We start from the raw sequence: 19,826 nt of genomic DNA, 5'->3' as shown, positions 1-19,826 counted from the left end.
TCTTCTGCTCTGCCCTGTTGAGGTCATACCTAGAGTTGTGTGTCCAGCACTGAGCTCCCTAATTCAAGCCAGAAAGGGAGCTACTGGAAGGTGGAGGGATATAAAGATGGTTAGGGAACATTGAATATTTCTTGTATGGGAAAGTGTGGAGGTTCAGTGGTAGAGCCAGGACCCAGGAGAAGTGCATGTTTAACATCCAGATTGCAGTGGTGGCTCCTGACGCCCCCCTTTTTGAAGGATAACCTCCTTCTTTCTAGGTCTGACCAAATTTCAGGTTTAGGTTTTATGCAGGAGCTTTAGGTTAACTTTATATAACAGAGAACAGACCAAGCAGTTCAATAGGTTCCTTAGTCCTTCCTTGCTCCAAGGCAGATTTCTACATTTTCCCTGAGAGATGTTTGCCTTGTGATTAATATTATTTTTCCTTCTTCCTTGCAACTTGTTAGGATTTCTATTTCTGCATCTCAGGATCTAGTAGGCTGAGTATCTGTTATGCAGTAGTGACAGAAGGCAAAGAATAAACCTTTCCACAAAAGCCTGTCACACAAAATAAAAGCAGATTACGATGGACATAGAGAAGTTGTAACAAGATGATGAGACAGCAAAAACAAGCATGCTGAGCAGTCAAGCAGCAGTTTACCTGTAGGCTAGATATTTTTTGAGATTTCAATGCCAGATAGGTTTCAGCAAAGGCTGTGAGGTTTCTTTGAGGGTACACCAGGAGACTAATTTTGGGGCTGAAGAGCAGCCAAGGCTCCAAGTTGTTTGTTTAGAAATGTGTGATATTGGAGTTGGCATCCTGTGATGCTCTGGACACGCAATACTTAGTCAGTACTGGTGGAGCACTCCTCTTTTCCAAAATAGCAGAAAAGATATGGTTTTACAAACATGCTTCAGGACATGGTCTAGGCAGGATTAGGCATGTGGCTCAATGATCTTAAAGGTCTCTTCCAACCTAAGTGATTCTCTGATTCTATGATGGGGAGTTCCCAATCTCAAGCATGATAAACCCTTGCTTTGATGGTGACAGATAGGCTCTTCCTGTGAGCATCTCTTGTCCAGGTGAAAGTGATTCTATGAAATCTGGCAGGTACAAGCCTGACCTGGACTAAATCATAGGTGCATTTGACAAAGCACTAGGAAAAATGCAATACATAATGAAATTCAGAAGAAGGTGCCAATAACCATGGTGACATTCATTTGCAGCTCAAGGACGATGAGTAGCATAGTCAGTCTTCTGATTTCCCAACTTTTACCATAGTGTTTCAGAAAACCTTTGGTCTTTTACTGAATACAGTGCTTTCAAGCAGCAGGAAACCTCTATCCTGTAGTTTTATCTGGAAGCTTTCCCTTTCTAAAGATATTTTGAATTAGCTATTGAAAGTTAGCTTTTTAAGGGGAAAAAAAAAAGGTAACACAATTCAGTGAAGAAAGATACAGATTGTGGGTCCTCTCAAGAGTTTTTAAACATGAACTTAGTGCCCAGGATAAGAACACACAAGTTTTGAATTTTTATCATCAAACTCAGATCCCTTTTCCTGTATGTAATCATTCAGTAGGTCCAGGAGGGCTAGTAGATCCTCTAGTCCACTACCATCCCCAGTGAAAGTACAGCCTAATGTGAGAAATAACTAAATCCTGAAGATGCAACCAGGTGTAGGAGGAAGTTTTTGGACTGTTCTGTCCTCATATACATGAGGACCAACCTTAGAGAAAGCCCTGAAATCCGTGTTTGAAGATGAAATAGGTGAGAAGCAATGAAATATACTCAAAGAACCCATCATTCCAATTTGATATGAGAAAAATCTTTTTTACGAGCCAGAAAAATAGGATGTTATCCTATCCCTATTAGGATAACAGGGCTTGTTCTCCTACCCAATGCAATGCTCTCATTGCTTTGCCTATGTTGATGCACCCTGGCAGGGTGGGAGATGATCAGAAGAGAGTTCTAGTGTTGCTATGGATGTGTCTGTCTGTGGGGGAATAAGTAAAAGATTTCCATTCAGGATCCTATTTGAAACTTTTCACCCAATGCCCTTTAAAATCAGAAATAAAAGCTTGTTCAGCAAACAGCAGTGAAAAACTTTTGTTGTCCTTACATAGCTGGAATGATACAATAGCATAACAACATTTCCTAAATGGACTTATATGTTATATAAACAGTTATTTGGGGGAATCAAAGCATCCTCTGGCTCATTGTCTTCATCACCCAATGTCAGGACAGATGCTTTTTGCTTCACAGTAAATGCTCTCTCTTAAAATTATTTCTGAGTCCCTTATACAACAGAAAACTGAAACAAAATGAATATTCTGGTCATGGCTATGGAATAATGCAGGCAGGAAAGAAGAATTTTTCTCTGAAATCTGATTTGAGGGGGAAAAAGGGAATAAAAACCACTGACTCATCTCTCTTTGAACAAGGCTCTCTGATTTGGAATGCGATTGCTCCAGCTGCTATATTTCAATGAGATCTTTTTGAGCAATCTGAGGTTTCTGGAACAATTGGATGGAATATTAGATTAGACAATTACTGCCAATAGCAAAAAACCCTGAATGCAGCATTCAGAAGGGAAGCAAAGGCAAGTAGTGACATTATTTGCCTGGAAGATGTGATTCAATGCACCACCCTTCTGTGGCTATTTCTATGGATTTAGGGAAAGCTAGCTCTGAAACTGCTCAGGACCTGGCTGGCTTTGTGGAACATATTCTGGCTTTCAGCTGGGGCCTCAGGCACGGATGAGTTGTGCCCAGATGTGTCCAGATGTGCCCAGTAGTTTCTCCTGTCTCACCCAGACAGGATGAGAGGTGAAGTGGGAGGTAAAGATCCCTTTGAAGGATGGTTTCTCAGAGGGACAGAAGAAGAACAGCAGTCAGCCCCTAGGCAGCAGGTGAGGCTATCTAGAGTAGGTCCTGTATATAGAAGTTCACTTGAGGATCCCCCTGGATCTGCCCACACTTGCCTTGAAAAGACAAGCAGGGGGAAGCCCAGTGAGCCCTCTGAATAGGAGCCAGCTTGAGTCTAGGAAAGTTTGTGTAGTGTTGCACCTGCTGTGTGGGCTGGCCAGGTGAGGCCTCTATCAGGTCAGGGTACACTGCCCTCCCTTGTGCCATCTAGGCAAGCTTGCTCAAAAGCTCTTTATTGAGTGACAGTACTGAAGCACAAAAGGGAAGAGTATCAAGGAGAAACCATCTCAGAGCCAGCTGCTGCCTTTTTTAATCTCCTCCACTTCTCAACCAACCATTTCTACAAATCTGTCAGACACTTAAAGTACGAAAAACTGGAGTACAATGAAACATGGGTTAAAATAAAATACACCACCTCAAAAACTAGTAACCCTAGAGGCAATCCTAGCTGGTTTAAAGATAAAGGCGTGTGGAAAGCAATCAATGAAAGAGCTTTGGGTCTGGTTAGAACAGGACCACAGATCTGAGATGTAATAAGCTGGATACCTGTGCCCTGGATACCTGTGCCTTGCAATAGAGCATGCCTTGCTCCACCATACAGGTTCATGCAAAGTAGGGATGAGAGAAAGGAAGGCAGAGAGAAGACTCTGTTTGCATCCATATGATTCAGTTCTCAAGGAAATTTGAGTTGCAGGTCTTCTCGCCAAAGGGTACAGAGGGGCCAAGTCATAAAAATGTTCTGTTTATGGATCTGAACCTTTTCCCCTGCAGCTTCCCCCCTGCCAGAAGTTGTGCTGGCTGCCTAAAGTTCAAGTTAGGGGCTCATGTCTTCGACATACAGAAAAAATCACAGTAACACACCACATTCCAAAAAGAGAAGGCAAATTCCTTAATGGTCCAGAGAGATGGGATGCAGGACCTCACAGATGTTCTTCTGCTGGCTTTGGAAAAAGCGTGGTGGGAAGAGAGAACCTTGGAAAAATAACAGCTGACTTCAGACAGATGTGTTTTGCAAGAGGTTGGGATGGAGGGTGCAGAACTAGCCCTCTCCAGTTTCTGAGATATTAGTGAGATAAGGAGATGTGTCAGTGCTGTTTGAATGGATATTTCTTGTTAACATGCCATGGATGAAGACCAAGTCATTGTCAAAGTGCTATTTGATATTTGTGTGAGCAATGTTTGGAGGTGGAGCTCAGGCAATCTGATATTGTGGTTAATCTACAAATACTTTGGTCGGGTCTTCATTTTCTGCGGGTCACAACCTGCCGCACTATTGTGCAGAAAAAAGAAGCAACCTCCTTCACTCCCCTGTGGCTGCTGGGTGGACTCAAAGAACAAGCCCCTCACGTTACTCACGTGGCTGAATTTTGATACTGCTAGCATAAAGGGGCTGGAGACAAAGTATTCCTCTTCCACCTCCAACTGGCAGGATTTCATCTTATTAAAAGTTATTTACCTCTAAGCATCCGTCTGAGCTGATCATCTTACACCCCTTTTAGAGTCAATTCAGAGAAACAGGCATTTCTAGGTGCCTGTTCCTCTGCCTGGCAGAGGAAATCTACTTTGGGATAAAACCCTGTTGCAGTCCAGCACTGCCTGCTTCCCTCCACTGCACTAGCTCAGGAGAGGGCCCAAGACACTTGACTCAGGTGGAGACATCTCTGTTGTGCCTAAATAAACTTCAGAGATCAATCTCCCCTGAGTTGTGGATTCCCAGAAGAAGCCATTTCTCATTCGGGCCATCAGGATTATATCCTCCTGGCTTTCCTGTCCTTGGGGCCCAGCCATAAAGTCTCCAGCACTCATGAGAGGTTTTATAAACAAGAATCAATGTTTTTACAGAAAGGAAAGACACTCCCAGAGATGAGGGTTTAGGCAAGACATGGAAGGACAGCTTGGTTAGATGTTGTCATGTGCGGGACAGAATTGGCACGGGAGCTGAAACTTGATTCAAGTCTCCCTTGGGAAAGGCTCTTAAAATTGTGCTAAATCTTCAGGGTAAACTGTCTGGACAGTTAAATAGAATTTCCATTTGGAAATGTGCCCATAGTTGTGAGACCTGAGAGTTTCTGAAAGCAACACCCCTGGAAGACCAGAAGGCACTGAGGCAGGAACTGAACTAACCAAAGGCAAGATCTTCACAACAGTTTTGTTGTGCTCTTCCTTTTGATCAACTAGGGGGAGGATCAGAGGAATAATGGAATAATTCTCCCAGGATTCACCTTGTCTAATACGTTCAGGAAATAGCCATGATCAATACCTAGTTTGGGCTCCTCAAGCAACATCATCGTTCGTCTTGTCCTAGGAGAAGTGTCTAAGGTGTGCCCTCTGGAAGTGCCTCCTATACAGATTACAAAAGATGCCTGTCTCAGACCAGGCACCTAACTACAGGACACTTAAATTAGATTAATCTCCCCCTTGGCAGCAAGTCAAGATGAAGCGATATAAAAGGGCGATAAATAAAAACTGAACCAGGCTCAGTATTTGTTTCCCTTTTTTGCACCTGAAGACACTTACCTTTCGCTTGGTCTCCATTACAGTCTGTTCTTTATTGCAGATGAAACTGAATTGGTTCTTTTTCTAATGGCCTACATGTTCACTGCAGGTGTAGAGCTCATGGGTTACCCCCGGAAGAAATTGCAGAGTTCAAAAGGAGGAAAGCTGAAAAACTCCTTGGCAAAAGGGCCTAGATCTGAGGTAGTAGCTGTAGGACAGTCCCAACGTAGCTCTGCTATTTAGTGTCTGCTTATGTGTTCTTTGTCTGTACTTTGCTGGTTTTAGTGTCATGCTTTTATTCCTTTTTTTTTCTTTTCTTTTTTGGTCAAAATCTGCATTAAAGTGTCTCATTCAAATGGTGCTCAGAATAGCAGCAAAGCTGCCTAAACATAAGAGTAGCCTTGTTGGGTGATTTCCTAGCGAACTTATAACCTGTTACCACACTCATTCCTGAACGACGTACAGTATTACTATGTTTACCAGCAGTGTATTATCAATCCACTGGATGTCGATGTGCACCAAGTCCATGGTAAACATGGAGATAAAGCTGGAGTTCATGCCTGGAAGAATCTAAATAGCCTATTGTTGCTTTCCTGTCTTGCATATCTCCTAATGTAATTCCGTATCTCATGACATGAAACAGGATGTAGCTCTGTTATTCATCAATGTGGTACCTCTTGGAATGAGAAATAAATGTGGATTTAGTAGGATTTGACTGGAATTCAGATGTTCCATGTAGTATATCAGCATGAACAGAGGTGTTTGACCCAATAGGTGCTACCAGGGCAAGACCAGCACATAATCAGGCACACAGAGGGCCTGATGTCCCATGAAAATGCTGTTTTAAAATAGTATCTCTGAAAGCAGCAATAATAGTTCTGCGCAGTGCAGAACTATGACTTAATTACCACTTCCTTAGTAAAAGGCAGATGTGGATGAAAGCCCAGAGTGCCTAGATACAGGCTGGTTAAAAACCCCTGAGATACATCATATGAAGCAGATAGATTACTCTAAGGACTAAAGCTCCATCCATTTTTCTCACAAGGATAAAACCCAGAGAGAATTTCTGGCTGTGTTCCTCTTTCCCAGCCATAATGTTTGAATATTCAGGGGGTGTTACTAGATTGTTTTATCTCCCTTAAGAGATTTTTAATTTTGGTCTGAGGCTCTCTTTATTCTAGGAGCTGGGCAGAAATTTGTCATTTAAAAAAAAAAAAAAAAAGAAGAAAAAAAGATTTAAATATGGGACACACTCTGCAGATACCTACATAAGCATTACCATATTGCTAAATATAAGCACAGAAGTCCACCCTGCTGACCTTCACCTGTGAGCACAAATTACTCTTCCAAGGACAGAGAAGAGGACCTCTTACTTGGGTTAGCACATCTTGACAGAAAACCTGCATCAGTACTGATACAACAACATTTAACACATATATCACCCACAGACCTAAACTTCTGCACTGAAGCAAGGCTGATCAGCAGTACATTATAGAGAACAGAAGTTCCTCATTAGCCTACTTGGCTCAATTCTTGGGAAATAGAAGAAAAATCAATAAGGCGTTTATACCTGGAGCTTTTTGACAGTCCTAGTTCAATCATTCTTGTGTGCATGAAGCTTTCAATGGAGGCAATTATGTCCTCAAGAGCTACTTATTCCCAGGTGCCTGCTTGGTGGCTTAGTGGTGTTTCCGGTTAATATATCTTAGATGTTTATAGGAGAAATCATGCCATTGATAACCTTGGTTTTCCTTGATAGCAATAAAGGGATGCTCTACGAGGATCTCAGATGTAGTGATCTATATAGTCTTTTCACCCAGTTTGCAGTCCCATTAACCTGGGACAGTAAACTGTTAACAGTGTCACAGGGTCATTGCTGTGATATGATGGGGATTCACTTCTCAGTACGTTTGGAGCATTCATCTGTCCTGGAGTCTAGAAGAAAGCCATGACTCTGCTTCTCATAATCAGGAAGCAAATCCTTTTGACTTTGAAAGAGTGACTGTGAACTCTTTTTGTCTTGGAGGATGCCTGTTTTTGAAGACAAGTGATGTTTTTGTCTGGATCTTGATAAAAACGTACAATAAATCACGAGGAACGCCAAAGTGCCCCTCCAGATACCTGGTGATAAACTTCTTGGCTATACCACTAGTGATCCTTCTACTTTGTCATACTGTAGGATATAGGGTCTTAACATGGACCTACTAACCCACCCGTGAAAGTGCAAATCATTGCATCTTGCAGGCCAAACCGTAGACTAGCAAGGTGTGGCTCACCATCAGTTGAGATCTGAAAGCTCATTCAGGACAAGGTTTTTGATAAAGATTCTCTCTGTCCTCAAAGGTGAAACCCACACCTACACAGAAACCCATACAATTCCATCTTACTTCTAGTGCCACTGCAGGGATAATAGATTATGTTACATTCATGATCTCTCCAAAGATTAAAACCGGAACTGCAGAAACTAAACACTCACTTCTATTGGTTGGGTTTTTTCCCCCACAAAATCTGTCTTCTCTTCTACCTTCTCCTCTGTATTAGGTGGTACTTTCCTCTTGGTATGCAGGGACATCTCACAGCAGCACACTGGTAGGCATATCTTCTTTGCCCAACACCAGAAAGTTTTTGGGTTTCTTTTTTTTTAAAGAAGAAGAAAAAAAGGAGGCATTTATTTTCCTTGTTTCCTCAGTGGTTGCATGACATTTGTTATCATTTTTATAGAAAAAGGACTCAACTCTTTCTCATAATGTTTAATGAATCTATTGTCAGGGTGGATCATCCACTGAATCCTAAGCCTCATTGAGTTGAAACATTTGTGATTTTTTTTTAAGATTCAGGAATTTGCCTTTAGATTCCTTTCCTGGGTTTTGCCCTTGGTTGTCTTTGGCCACCTTTATCTGTTCTTGGACTCTCACAGAATGTGCAAGTGAAGGGAACATGGCAAGTGCTGAGTTTGAAGGCCCTTGCTCCTCTCTTGTTACATACAGATTTAGCAGCCAGTCCTCAGGGACAGGTAACTGGACCATCAAACACCATCTTCAGAACCTTAGGTCAAGTAATCAAATACAATTCTTTTGAATGATAACAATAAAGCATGAGATATGAAGTGCTTCAGTACAAGGTGTGGGAGTGGTCAACCCTGCATATCTGGTTCTGGTGCCAGTGCTATTATTTGACTTTGCTATGGTCTTACATATAGTTTAAAGTATATGTCTGTAATTTATAGTTATCTAATAGATACTTTAAGATGGCTCATCCTGTGCAGTCATTAAGGGCAACTTCATTAAGCTGATTGGAGGTTGTAGAGAGAAGGGTGTTGATCTCTTTACCCAAGAGACAGGTGATGGGATGAGGGGGAATGGCCTCAAGCTGCACCAGGGCAGGTTCAGGTTAGACATTAGGAAAACATTCTTCACTGAAAGGGTTATTGGGCACTGGAACAGGCTGCCCAGGGAGGGGGTTGAGTCACCAACCCTGGATGTATTTAAAGGATGGGTAAATGAGGTGTTTAGGGATATGGTTTAGTAGAGGAAAGGCATGGTTGGACTCAATGACCTCAAAGGTCTTTTCCAACCTAGTGATTCTGTGTGATTCTGTGATTAATAATTCTATATTAATAATACATCACTAGTGTGAATAGTCCTCAGGCCTAATAACATTCATTCCTTTCAAGACCTCTTATTTAACAGTCTTCATGTTGTCATTTTTACATATATTTGTCTTCTAAAGTAATTGCTTATTCTTTTTATACAACAATGGTGTGTACAGTTTAAACCCACGTGTATATGTATGTATATACACAGCAATTTCTCAACTAATCCTTTTTAATAGCTATATAATCACAGTGGTGTGGTGTTGGTAGGGGTTAGAATTTAGTTCTTTTTTGTTTACAATACTTGTAATTATGTTTTCTTCTATTACATACAGCAAATTTAATGTTATTTGAAGCTTTATGTAGGAGAGGAGAGCTGCAGAGTTGTGACCTACCTAAAGACCTGCCATTCATTTAGCTTCTGGCCTTCTACAAGTCCTTGATACTTGTTTTGTCTCTGAAAACCCTAATATCATAGAACTATGGAATCATTAAGGTTGAAAAGACTTTAAATATCATCAAGTTCAGTCATTAACCTTACACTACCAAGTCCTCTACTAAACCATGTCCCTAAGCACCACCTCTACACGTCTTTTAAATACCTCCAGGGATGGGGACACCACCACTTCCCTGGGCAGCCTGTTCCAGTATCTGATAATCCTTGTGGTGAAGAAATTTTTGCTAATATCCAACCTAAACATTCCCTGGCACAACTTGAGCCCATTTGGTCTCATCCTATCTTTCTTACTTGGTTGAAGGGACTGACCCCCACCGGGTTTCAATCTCCTTTCAGGTAGTTGTAGAGAGTGATGAGGTCTCCCCTCAGCCCCCTTTTGTCCAGGCTAACCCATCACAGTTTCCTGGGTTGTCAGAGCATCTGGAGCTTCAGGTTTCTCATTGGTGGCAGTGAATGACCTGAAAACCAGAGAGATCCAGATGATTAAGAGAGGATCTTTGTTATTACCAGCTAGAGACTTGTGAGGCACAGTTAGGAATGTCCTTCCTGAGCAGCTGAAGCCTTCTAGTTGCTTTTATGTAAATGTAATTTATACCTATAAAGTGGATATCATTGGATGAAAGCTCTACATATCCCATTAAACCATGCAACAGCTCCAGTGGTTGTATGGTCTGCTGGGATCAACACATCCCTGCAGCTCTCTACCAAAAACCCTCTTTGCCTTATGCTTCTTAATAGCTTTGAGAACATCTATTATTTATGCTTTGTCTGACAAAAAAAAATGATGCAAAATGAAAGGCTATTCCTTAGCAAGCAAGGTTGATAACTCGTCCTCTCTCCTCTGTTTTACAGCTACAACTGGTCAGATGTGCTGACCAGGAAACTGAAATCTGTCCTGAGGGACACAAAGAGGACACTGACAAAAGCCACCTTTAAGGAGCTGGAGAGCATGAAGGAGGCTGAAATAAGTATTGAAGAGGATGAAATCTGAGAATGTCACAGTAAAGAACCAATAAGATCAGGACGGACACCTCAAAGCCAACCCAGCAGAGGAGCTCACGCCCTTAATTACCTTCCACCAACTGCAGTATAACTGATGAAGCCTCTTAGCTCTTGCAGAGGGTGAACCTGAGCAGTCAGATGAATCCTGACCATCATCTCTTGTGAAACTGGGCAGGACCTCAGTGTTGTATGTGTGCATATTTTGTAGAGGTCCACTGGGGAGGAAAGTGATGGTGATGGTAGTACCAGCTCTTCATCAGCGTTTGTTACAAGGATGATCCCAAAGAATATTTTAGCTAGGGCTGCATGTCAGCACAAACATGTCTGGTTGCACTTGGACCTGGATTCAAGCAATAATGCCAAGTGCTAAAATTGTTTAACTGTTTTTCAGTAAATAGATTTATTTTTTGTTGTTGATGTAGGAAAATCTAGTTTCATTATAACTGGTTCAATTCAGAAGAAAATGGTTTTGACAACAGCAAAAATTTATTATTTTTTTTTACTCCCCCACAGGGGAAATTTTGAATCAAAATGTTTTGTTCCCGTATGTCAATTTAAGCTGAAGCATTTTCCTTTAAATTGACATTTCAGCTGCAAATGCCATTTTAATGCTATTTTCAAACTGAAATGACAGTTTTGAAATGAAACAGTTTGGTATGAATCAATATTTGTTTCCAAATGTCAAAATGTGATTCTGCTCAAAATGTCAAAATATGCCATCTTCACCATTCCAGACCTAGACTGGAAGAACATTTTGTTTTTCTTTATACACACAGACATATAGCATATCTGAAACATTTTATGCTTTTTATTCCAAAGCAGGATGAGAATGGAATGCCAAGACATTGGAAATCTGAGACACAGAGAACGACATTCTGTATTTCCTTTAGCTGAATAATATTAATAATGTTAACAAGATATGAGTTTTCTTTCCTGCAGAAGTGGGGTTGAGGGGATGAAAAGTACATCGCTTAAGTAGTGCAAAGCCCTAAACACATCACACTTTGTCCTTCCCAACCTCCAAGTGGTCTCAAAGGTACTTGTCTTCGAAGTAAACCTCCTTTGGGTAAAAATACCATTCCACAGAGGGATAGCACTGGGCCTGTAGGCACTTCTCTCAGAGCACACTTCATCAAGGTTGAATCATTCTGTTGTTGGGTACTCCTTCTTCCAGTTTTTTACTCCTGTTCAACATCTGGCTTATAACAAACTTCTGGGAATTGTTGCTCTCTCTTCTGCAAGGCTGAAGAGGACAGCAGATACGGTAATTTAATCAATATTACCACCAGAAGATACTCGTTGAAAACACGGAGACTTTTCTCAAGCTCAGTTTGAACTTATCAGGCCAACCATCTAATCATTTAGATGAAATATAAGAGTTAACAACCACTCACTAATCTTTTTTTGGTTATTGCAAATCTCTTTACGAAATGATTGGCAAGCCAGATTCCATGAAGCTAAGGAAGATATTATTTTTCACAACTAATTCACTGTATCAAATATAAAACATGTATACTGTCAGAGTAAGAGCTGTTTGAAGTATAAAGTAAGAAGTGAAAATGGATGGGAAATTTGTTAGTGTTGTCTAATAATGAGGATTTTTCTTTCCTATGGCACCTGGTTTTGTGACAGGCACTTATTTTGTGATGGGAGTCTATATTCTAGGTGGGATAAGTGGGCCTTTGCAAGACATCTGTCTGATCTGGCTGATATGATACCTGAGCTGTCAAAGAGAGCTTAGGAAAGCTTTCACCTTCTGCACTGTTGCAAATTCATTCAGGGTAAAGTCCTGTGGTAGAAACATGGGCCAAGCAATTCTGTCTAAATAGACCTCAATATACAGTTCTGTGGAGGTACATAATCTGTATTGATCTATGCAAATGTGAGTTTAAAATCAAATAATTTCTGTATAATTCGCATCTTTTCCATTATTTTCCTATGTTTATAATGTTGATTGATGTCATTCTGTTACACAGTGGTGTGGGTTACATCAGCCTAACCTTATGTCTTGGCTAAATAGAATTGCAAGTTGTGGTGGGCAGAAAGCGCATCCTCAAGTTGGATGAACCTCACTCCCACATAGATATCATCACTGGTTCAGTGGAGGTGCTGGACTCCCTTAACCTTTTCCTTGGGTCTAGAAACTCCACTACTTGGCTTGTCTAGATGTGTAAGCCCTCTTCAAAATGCTTCTTCTCAAAACTGAGGAAAAATGGATGTAAAGGGAGATACATATGAGCAGAAAAAGTAACATTTGTGAATCAACTTGCCCCCTGAAAAGGTTCCCATCAATCCATTTGGCTAGTAATGTGACAGTGAGCAGGAGGGACAGCAACTTTCTGTTTCTCATACATATCAAATTAAACATTTGTAAATGTATAAGGAAGGAAAAAAGCACCAAAATAAAGCCAAACCCTGAACAACACACCTCTTCGGTATACCACTATCCATATATGGTCCCTTTCAAAATCTACACCTACCCACCCATACATATGGGATAACCATTTTTTTTTTATTTCACACTTATCCTCTAAGAAATAATCTTTTGAGTATGTGTTTTGTTAGTCTAAGAAAAGACATTTTTAAGGAAATTTTTGGTAGCCAAAATCTGAATTTCTCAGCTGAAGAACACTTAAATAAGAGGGATTCAATCCTCCCTTCTGCACAGTTTTTGGATTCTTTCTCCAGCCTATGGTCTTCTAAAATAAACAACATTCTTTGAATTTATTTTAAAATATAAAATAGTAAATCTGTGGGAAAGGGTAGCAGAGAAACAAACTTCTGATCACTGATAACTTTAGTAATCCCAAGATAATTCTTATTTCTCTTTGAAGCCAGTGGTATTTTTTCCCCTCTTAAGTTTAACAGGAAGAGGCCAAGGACTCATCCCTGAGTGTGATAACCTCTGCTGTTAGAAAGCCATAAAATATGTACTTTCCTGGCATTGTTCTGTTTAGTCAGGTTTAGGTTTATTCATGAGATTCCTTCCTATGCTAAATGCAATTACTGTATCAGGCTCCTCTTATTTTGCTCTTAAAACCAGCGTATGGACCTTGCAATGAGAAAAATGGGAGAAGGAAAGTAGCAAATGTAAATTTTGTAGCTCTGCACTGGACTTCTCAGGTGGTCGTGGACAAGGCAACAAAAACCTACCATGTGATTACAGGAGGTTTTACCATTAACATTATAGGGTGAATTTTAATGTAATTGTGCAAACTCATTGAAGGCTGTAGAAGATGTATTTATATACAATACGCACCATTAGATTATAGTTCATATTTCATACAGCATTTTTAACAGTCAATTAAACCCAAATGTCAATAAAGATCCTTGGAAACCTATCCCTACACCTTGTTCTTGCTTGCTTCTTTCCACCCATCTCAGCTTGCTGGTCATTCTTCTGTGCAGTTTGGAGACCTATGTAGAGTCCTGTTCATATATCCTCTCCATCATTCAATAACTTAGTGGCACATCTCAAAATACAAAGCCAGCAGTTGGAATGTCAGACAAAGGAGGTATGAGAACATGCAAAAGAACCTAAGGAAAGTATGGAGTGTCCACAGCATGGATGGGTGTCAAAACTCTGTCTACAAGTTTCCCATGATAAGGGCTACTAAAGCAAGGAGGGGGCAATAACAGTCCCCAAAACAATTTTCTCACTGGAAGATATCAAGATGCTTCACTGGGGTTGGGACTGCGTCCAGGTGAAGGCAGGATAGAGCTGAGGGTAAGCCTTCTGCAGCATCAACCCTCTTTGAACTCATGAAACTGTGTTTTCTCTGCCCTGACATCCTTGTGCAAAAACATCAGCACGACAACCTTCCCTGAACCTCTGATTATTTGCCTTAGTTTTACAGATACATCTGTCAATGGTGAGGTCAGGGACAGCTCTACAGTCACTATAGCAGGAGCCCTCACTTCTCTGCAACCTTCTGTCCTCACACCAGCAATGGATTTGTCCCTTTGCCAAATGCATGGGAGACATCGAGGCAGCCTGCTCCCTTCTATCCATGCAACTGAGAACATGGTCTGGCAAGGTCCTAGGTAGAGAGCTTTATGCTGCTTCACCCTCCACTCACACATGGTGTCATCAGTTGGGTACAAGCCCATGAGCGTTACAGCTGAAGGTGGGCTAGAAGTTTCCTTCTGTTGTGGCCAAGCATCCCTGCATTCCTCTTCAGTCATGCCATGAAGTCCTAGTATGAATCTCATCACTGACTTCAACTGTATTAAAAATAATTGTTTGAATAGAAGGATAGATGGTAGAAGACAGTGGAACTACAATTCTTCGCCCCCGTGGTGAAGCCATGTGATACAGTGGCCTTAGATAAAGCCCCTGCAGACAAAACTGAGCCTGATGAAGAGCTATGGGAGTGATGTATCAGCTTGAGGGGAGGATGCTGTAAGATGTAAGTGGTGGCTGGGTTACCACACAGAGTTGGACCAGACCTCCCAAAATGCATGGAGTGCCATTGCATTCAAGATGATTTCCAGACCCGTGGTCACTGATGCTAGTTGGTGAGCAGCAGCACACCATGCTCCTAAACCAGTGACTGCTGAGACAGGTGAGCTCATTCACATTTCAGTATTCATCCCACACTAGAATACTCCTTCAGTCTTCTTACAGTGACCACAGGGGAGGGTTCCCGAGCTGATGAAACCAGCTCCATGTTCTGCACAGTGTAAGAAGCACCTAACACTTCTCCTCTGGTGCTCATTACTTTACAGCTGTTGGTCTTAAATTTCATTCACCACCTTTTCCTCATTCACTGGAGTTCATCACAATCCTCCCCAAGCCTGACTTCCTACCTACAGATGTCAGTATCCCTGGGCTCTCCTTCCTTCCTTGACCAAAGTCTCTGAGCAACTCTAAATTCTGCTGAACAGCACAGGACCCGTCAGGGGACTGCGAGGACCACCCACAAAAGTTGTTGCACAATGAATCCTGATCATGCAATTCCCCTCTTTGCTTTCTGCTTCCACATCAGTTTCAATCCATGACATTTGCCCTTCATTTTGTCATTACTTGGTGCAATACAGTCTCCTTTCCTGCTTAGGACCAGTTCAGGATTTCCTGAATGTCAAGAAAAAAATTTATCAGCTGGTTCTTTTTCATAGTCTGCTTTAATTGACACATTAAAATATTTGTTTCAAAAGCATTAAATTCCCCTTTTGTCACTGTCTCTTCTCAACTTGGAGATGTTCAGGAGCTAAACTGCAGAGTACAGACTGCAAGCACAGTTAAAAAATCCCTGTACAACAGACTCTGAAAATAAATAGATTCATTTTCCCAAAGCTAGATGTCTGAAATATTTTTCATTAACATATGCAGAGAAGTTCAGGGAAAGTCAATATAAGGCCAAGGACAAAATATGAAATATGTTATGTCTACATATCTCTGATGTTCAAATGCAAACCACAGTGCGATGCACGAAAATTCCAGTTGGTCTTGAACAGAAGGCATTTATTAGCATCAAAGCTTTTTTGCTATTGCTAGGATTTGCCAAGTTGCAAATGTTCTGCAGTTTTCAAATGGAAAATGGCTTGCTTTTCGAACAGTTTGTTTGCCAGACACCTCAGCTGCCTGTCTGCTGGGCTATCTCAGTCACCAATTCCAGCCTCTCACTGCGAAGCAACCCTGGAGGCAGAAGTCTCAGATCCAGCCTCCACATTCAATTTCCTTCATTAGGTTTTTTGGTTTGTTTTGTTTTGTTGTTCAAAAGCTGGAATTGAAATAACATTTCAAAATAGTGAAATCCTGCAGGAAACCAGCTGACCTTTCTCCACGCTAGTCAGAGAACTGTGGGCAGGAAGAGAAGGCACCAAACAGACCCTGCGTGACTGAAACTCCAGCCTTGAGGTCGTCTCTCGCCAGGAGCACTACACCATACGAACACTGCATAGCACAGAATAATATCTGGTGGCAAACATACTGCAATTAACTACTTCAATAACCATGGCTTATTGAATATTTCTTCTGCTGTAGTATCAGAAGGTTTTGACCATGTATGACAGCCTGGTGGCGTAGAAACTCCTTACACCTCTCTGCATGAGAGCTTTGATCTGGTGCATTATTGCTTTAAAGAACAAACCTGAAAAATCTGAACACTTCTGATTCTGAAGGAAGTTCAGGCTTGGCTCTGAACACTCATTTTGTGACTCAAGGCTGTTTGCAATAAGAAAGCATCACAGGAGTAGAGCATTCCTTGCCAATCCTTGTTTTGAGCCGTCTGTGAAATCTTGGCACCGTGTCCTAAGAATGCAGTGTGGAAATAAAGCTTTTGTTTAACCTACTTGTGTGGGCTCCCTGCGGAGGTGATTGTCTGCCTGGCCAAATCTGTAACTCTAGCTCCCCAAGCACCATCATCACACATAAAGCACCAGAGGGAATAATTGCAGGTTGTTATCCAAATAAGGTGCCAAACTTTATTCACAGAGGGATGTCATTGAGCTTGCTCTGGTTGCTTGCACCTGTCAGGATTGCAACGCAGGACAAGAGAGAAACATGAGCTGATACTCATGGTGAGTCCAAGTCTCGGGTCTGATCTGCAGAATGACACGGCAAATGCTGCTTCTTGGGCTATGAAAAGGAGGGATCAGCCTGAAAACCTTTTCCTCTCTACCTGTACTGCTGAAGCATTGTCCTGGTGGCTGAGCATTGGGAAGGGCGCAGACTTTCCAATGCTGGTATGTGTGGAACTGCAGGGGGACCGCATTGCAGCCTTCCAGTACCTGAAGGGAACATAAAACCAGGAGGGGAATTAACTTTTTAAAAGGGCAGACACTGGCAGGACAAGGGGGAATGGATTAAAGGTAAAGGAGGGAAGGTTTAGATGAGATATTAGGGGGAAGTATTTTACAGAGTGGTGAGGTGCTTGAACAGGCTGCCCAGAAAGGGGGTGGATGCCCCATCCCTGGAGGTGTTCAAGGCCAGGTTAGATGGAGTCCTCGGCAACCTTGTCTAGATCATGCCTGGAGGTTAGTGTTCCTGCCCATGGCAGGGGGGTTGGAACTCTATGATCCTTAGGGTCCCTTCCAACGCATGCCATTCTATGATTCTATGATTCTATGATTCTATGAATGGGACAGGAGATACCAGGTAAGGCCAGAAGACTAACATCTTCATTTAGGTGGGATGAACCTGCCTTGGTTGTATGTGCTTCAGCTGTGAGGGGAACAGTACATTTCACATCTTGAGAGGTCTTCAGGAAATCATTCCCCATATCTCAAACAACAGAAAGCTCTGAGCATTGAGAGCAACACACTTTGCTCTGTGGACTTAGAAAAGGAAAAGCACAAATGGATGCTCCTCAGAAAACAATAGAGATACCTGCACGATTAAACACGTACCTGACACCCTTCCCTTGCACTGGAGCCAGATAATAAACTGTCTTCATCTCCCAAACACCCAGACTATATGGTGGGAATATCCCTGGCCACAGACATGCCCTGAGATTGCTGGTCCCTAGAGACCACCGGCAGTAGCAATTTGACAGTTGAACCCAGCACTTAGGAACTGGTCACTGGCTCAGATGGAGTTGCTATGAGTCAGAAAGGCAGACAAATACTGCCACAGTCACTGGGAAATGTGTTATAAAAGCTGGATTTGGACACTATGGACATCACCTCCATGTTGCCCATGACTGAATCCAGGGACATGGGACATGGTGTGCTCGTCCCTGTACATGGCTTCAAAATACAATCCAATGCAAATATGAAATCAGGTAATAAACTTCAGAAGGGATGAAGGCTGTTTCCCCAGAGGGGAAAGACTAGTTTCACTTGGAAATGCTAAGTGGTGAATGAAGCTGTTGAGAGAAGTTTCTCTGATTTGCTTCCCTCTAGACTTAGACAAAACCCATCAATATGAATACAGCCTAAGAAGCTGTTACAGGCACTGTTGCTGCCTGTAACAAGTCATCCAAAGAGAAAAGCCTGGGAACCCTGTGTTTTGTCAGTGCCTCTTATATTTATGTAAGTCCTGAGAGCTGCAATGTTGAACATACCCTCGCTACTTCATGCCCAGGTAGGGGACATATTTGCAGGTGAGGAGGGCTGTGTGGCAAATCTCCCTGCTCTTTGCAGCTACAAGGGGAAATGATTGAAAGTATGATCTTGAACCATTGCTGAACTGAAAATAAACCCCACGAAGTGGCTGAGGGAACAAGTCTCTTCCAAGCTGAAGGAATGTATCTCTTCCAAGCTTACAGCCCAGGACACTTCTCTCTCTGTACCCTCCTGCTAACCTAGACTGGCATTGTGTAGGGAAAAGCACGTCCATGCTGTGGCAGTTATTTTTATGCTGCCCTGTATTTGCTGTAAGAACTGGTTCTGGAAAAACATTTTGCTCTTGATTTTGTACAGCTCACCCAGTTTCAGTGGAGTTTATTTATAGAGAAGGAAAGGACACACGAAGAGCTCACCAGTCTCTCCAAGCTGGAACAAATATGTAACCATACTCCTATTGTCTTTGTGCTGAATTATTTCCACTGGAGTAAATTTTAACACAATCACAATAAGGTAGAAAATCTTTGGAATTAGAAAGACCAGCTACATCCAGTGACAGTAATTAGCTGCTACTCCCTCTGCAACATCCAGATTTGAGGCACACTTCAGATGAAAGCACTTTCTGCCATATATGTCAGTCCATTTGCATAAGTGCATATGTACATACACATGTGTCTATGTATGTATATGTAAATATACACATATGCTTGCAAGCAGTCAGCAGCCATTCGCCACCAGAGGGCAGGCAAAGTATATGTAAATCAGTTGTCCTATGTGTTCCCTGCACATGTCAATAAGCAAATCGTCCAGTAGCCAGAAAGGTATCACCTATGTTTTCTTTGACCATCTCCAATGACTTTTCTATCTCAAGTCTTGACCTCTTAAGATAACATCATGTTACACTGGCTATTATTTTTGTGTGTTTGTTTAGAAATTCTCTGCATTTTTCAAGGATGGAATGGGCTGATCTGGGAGCAGTCCACTACAGGGTAGCCACAAGATGTGCCACATGTGAAAAGTTAGAAACTTCCTTGGCAATGTGGCTTAAAGGGGTACAGGTATAGGCACATGTGTGTCTGGAGAAAGGGAAGGCCAGTGGGACCTGCATGCCTCTATTTTCCACTGGATATAAGCCATCACCACAGAATCACAGAATCACAGAATGAATTGGAAGAGACCTTGAAAGATCATTTAAATCAACCTCCCTTCCTGAGCAGGATCACCTAGAGTAGGTGACACAGGAACACATCCAGGTGGGTTTTCAATTATTCCTTTCCAGTGGATATTTACTGATATACAGTAAAATTACTGGTCCTTTCTGGAGTGTGTTAGATGTTTATCAAGACTGTCATACTTGCCTACAGAAAA

General features: G+C 41.8%; 1 protein-coding gene across 1 annotated transcript in view; it reads left to right on the top strand.

Annotated features, from left to right (window-relative positions):
- The window catches only part of GUCY2F (guanylate cyclase 2F, retinal), a gene marked incomplete at both ends in the record, with an annotated part of 46,665 nt that extends 36,225 nt beyond the window's left edge, over positions 1 to 10,440 (top strand). The window contains one exon of the mRNA XM_084279211.1: positions 10,302 to 10,440. Within this exon, the coding sequence (XP_084135337.1) occupies positions 10,302 to 10,440 (139 nt within the window). The remainder of the gene's footprint in view (positions 1 to 10,301) is intronic.
- Positions 10,441 to 19,826: the final 9,386 nt, after the last annotated feature.

Source organism: Gallinula chloropus, assembly GCF_964237585.1.
Source record: "Gallinula chloropus genome assembly, chromosome: 1".
NCBI lineage: Eukaryota > Metazoa > Chordata > Aves > Gruiformes > Rallidae > Gallinula > Gallinula chloropus.
This window is presented reverse-complemented; position numbering and strand designations above follow the sequence as displayed.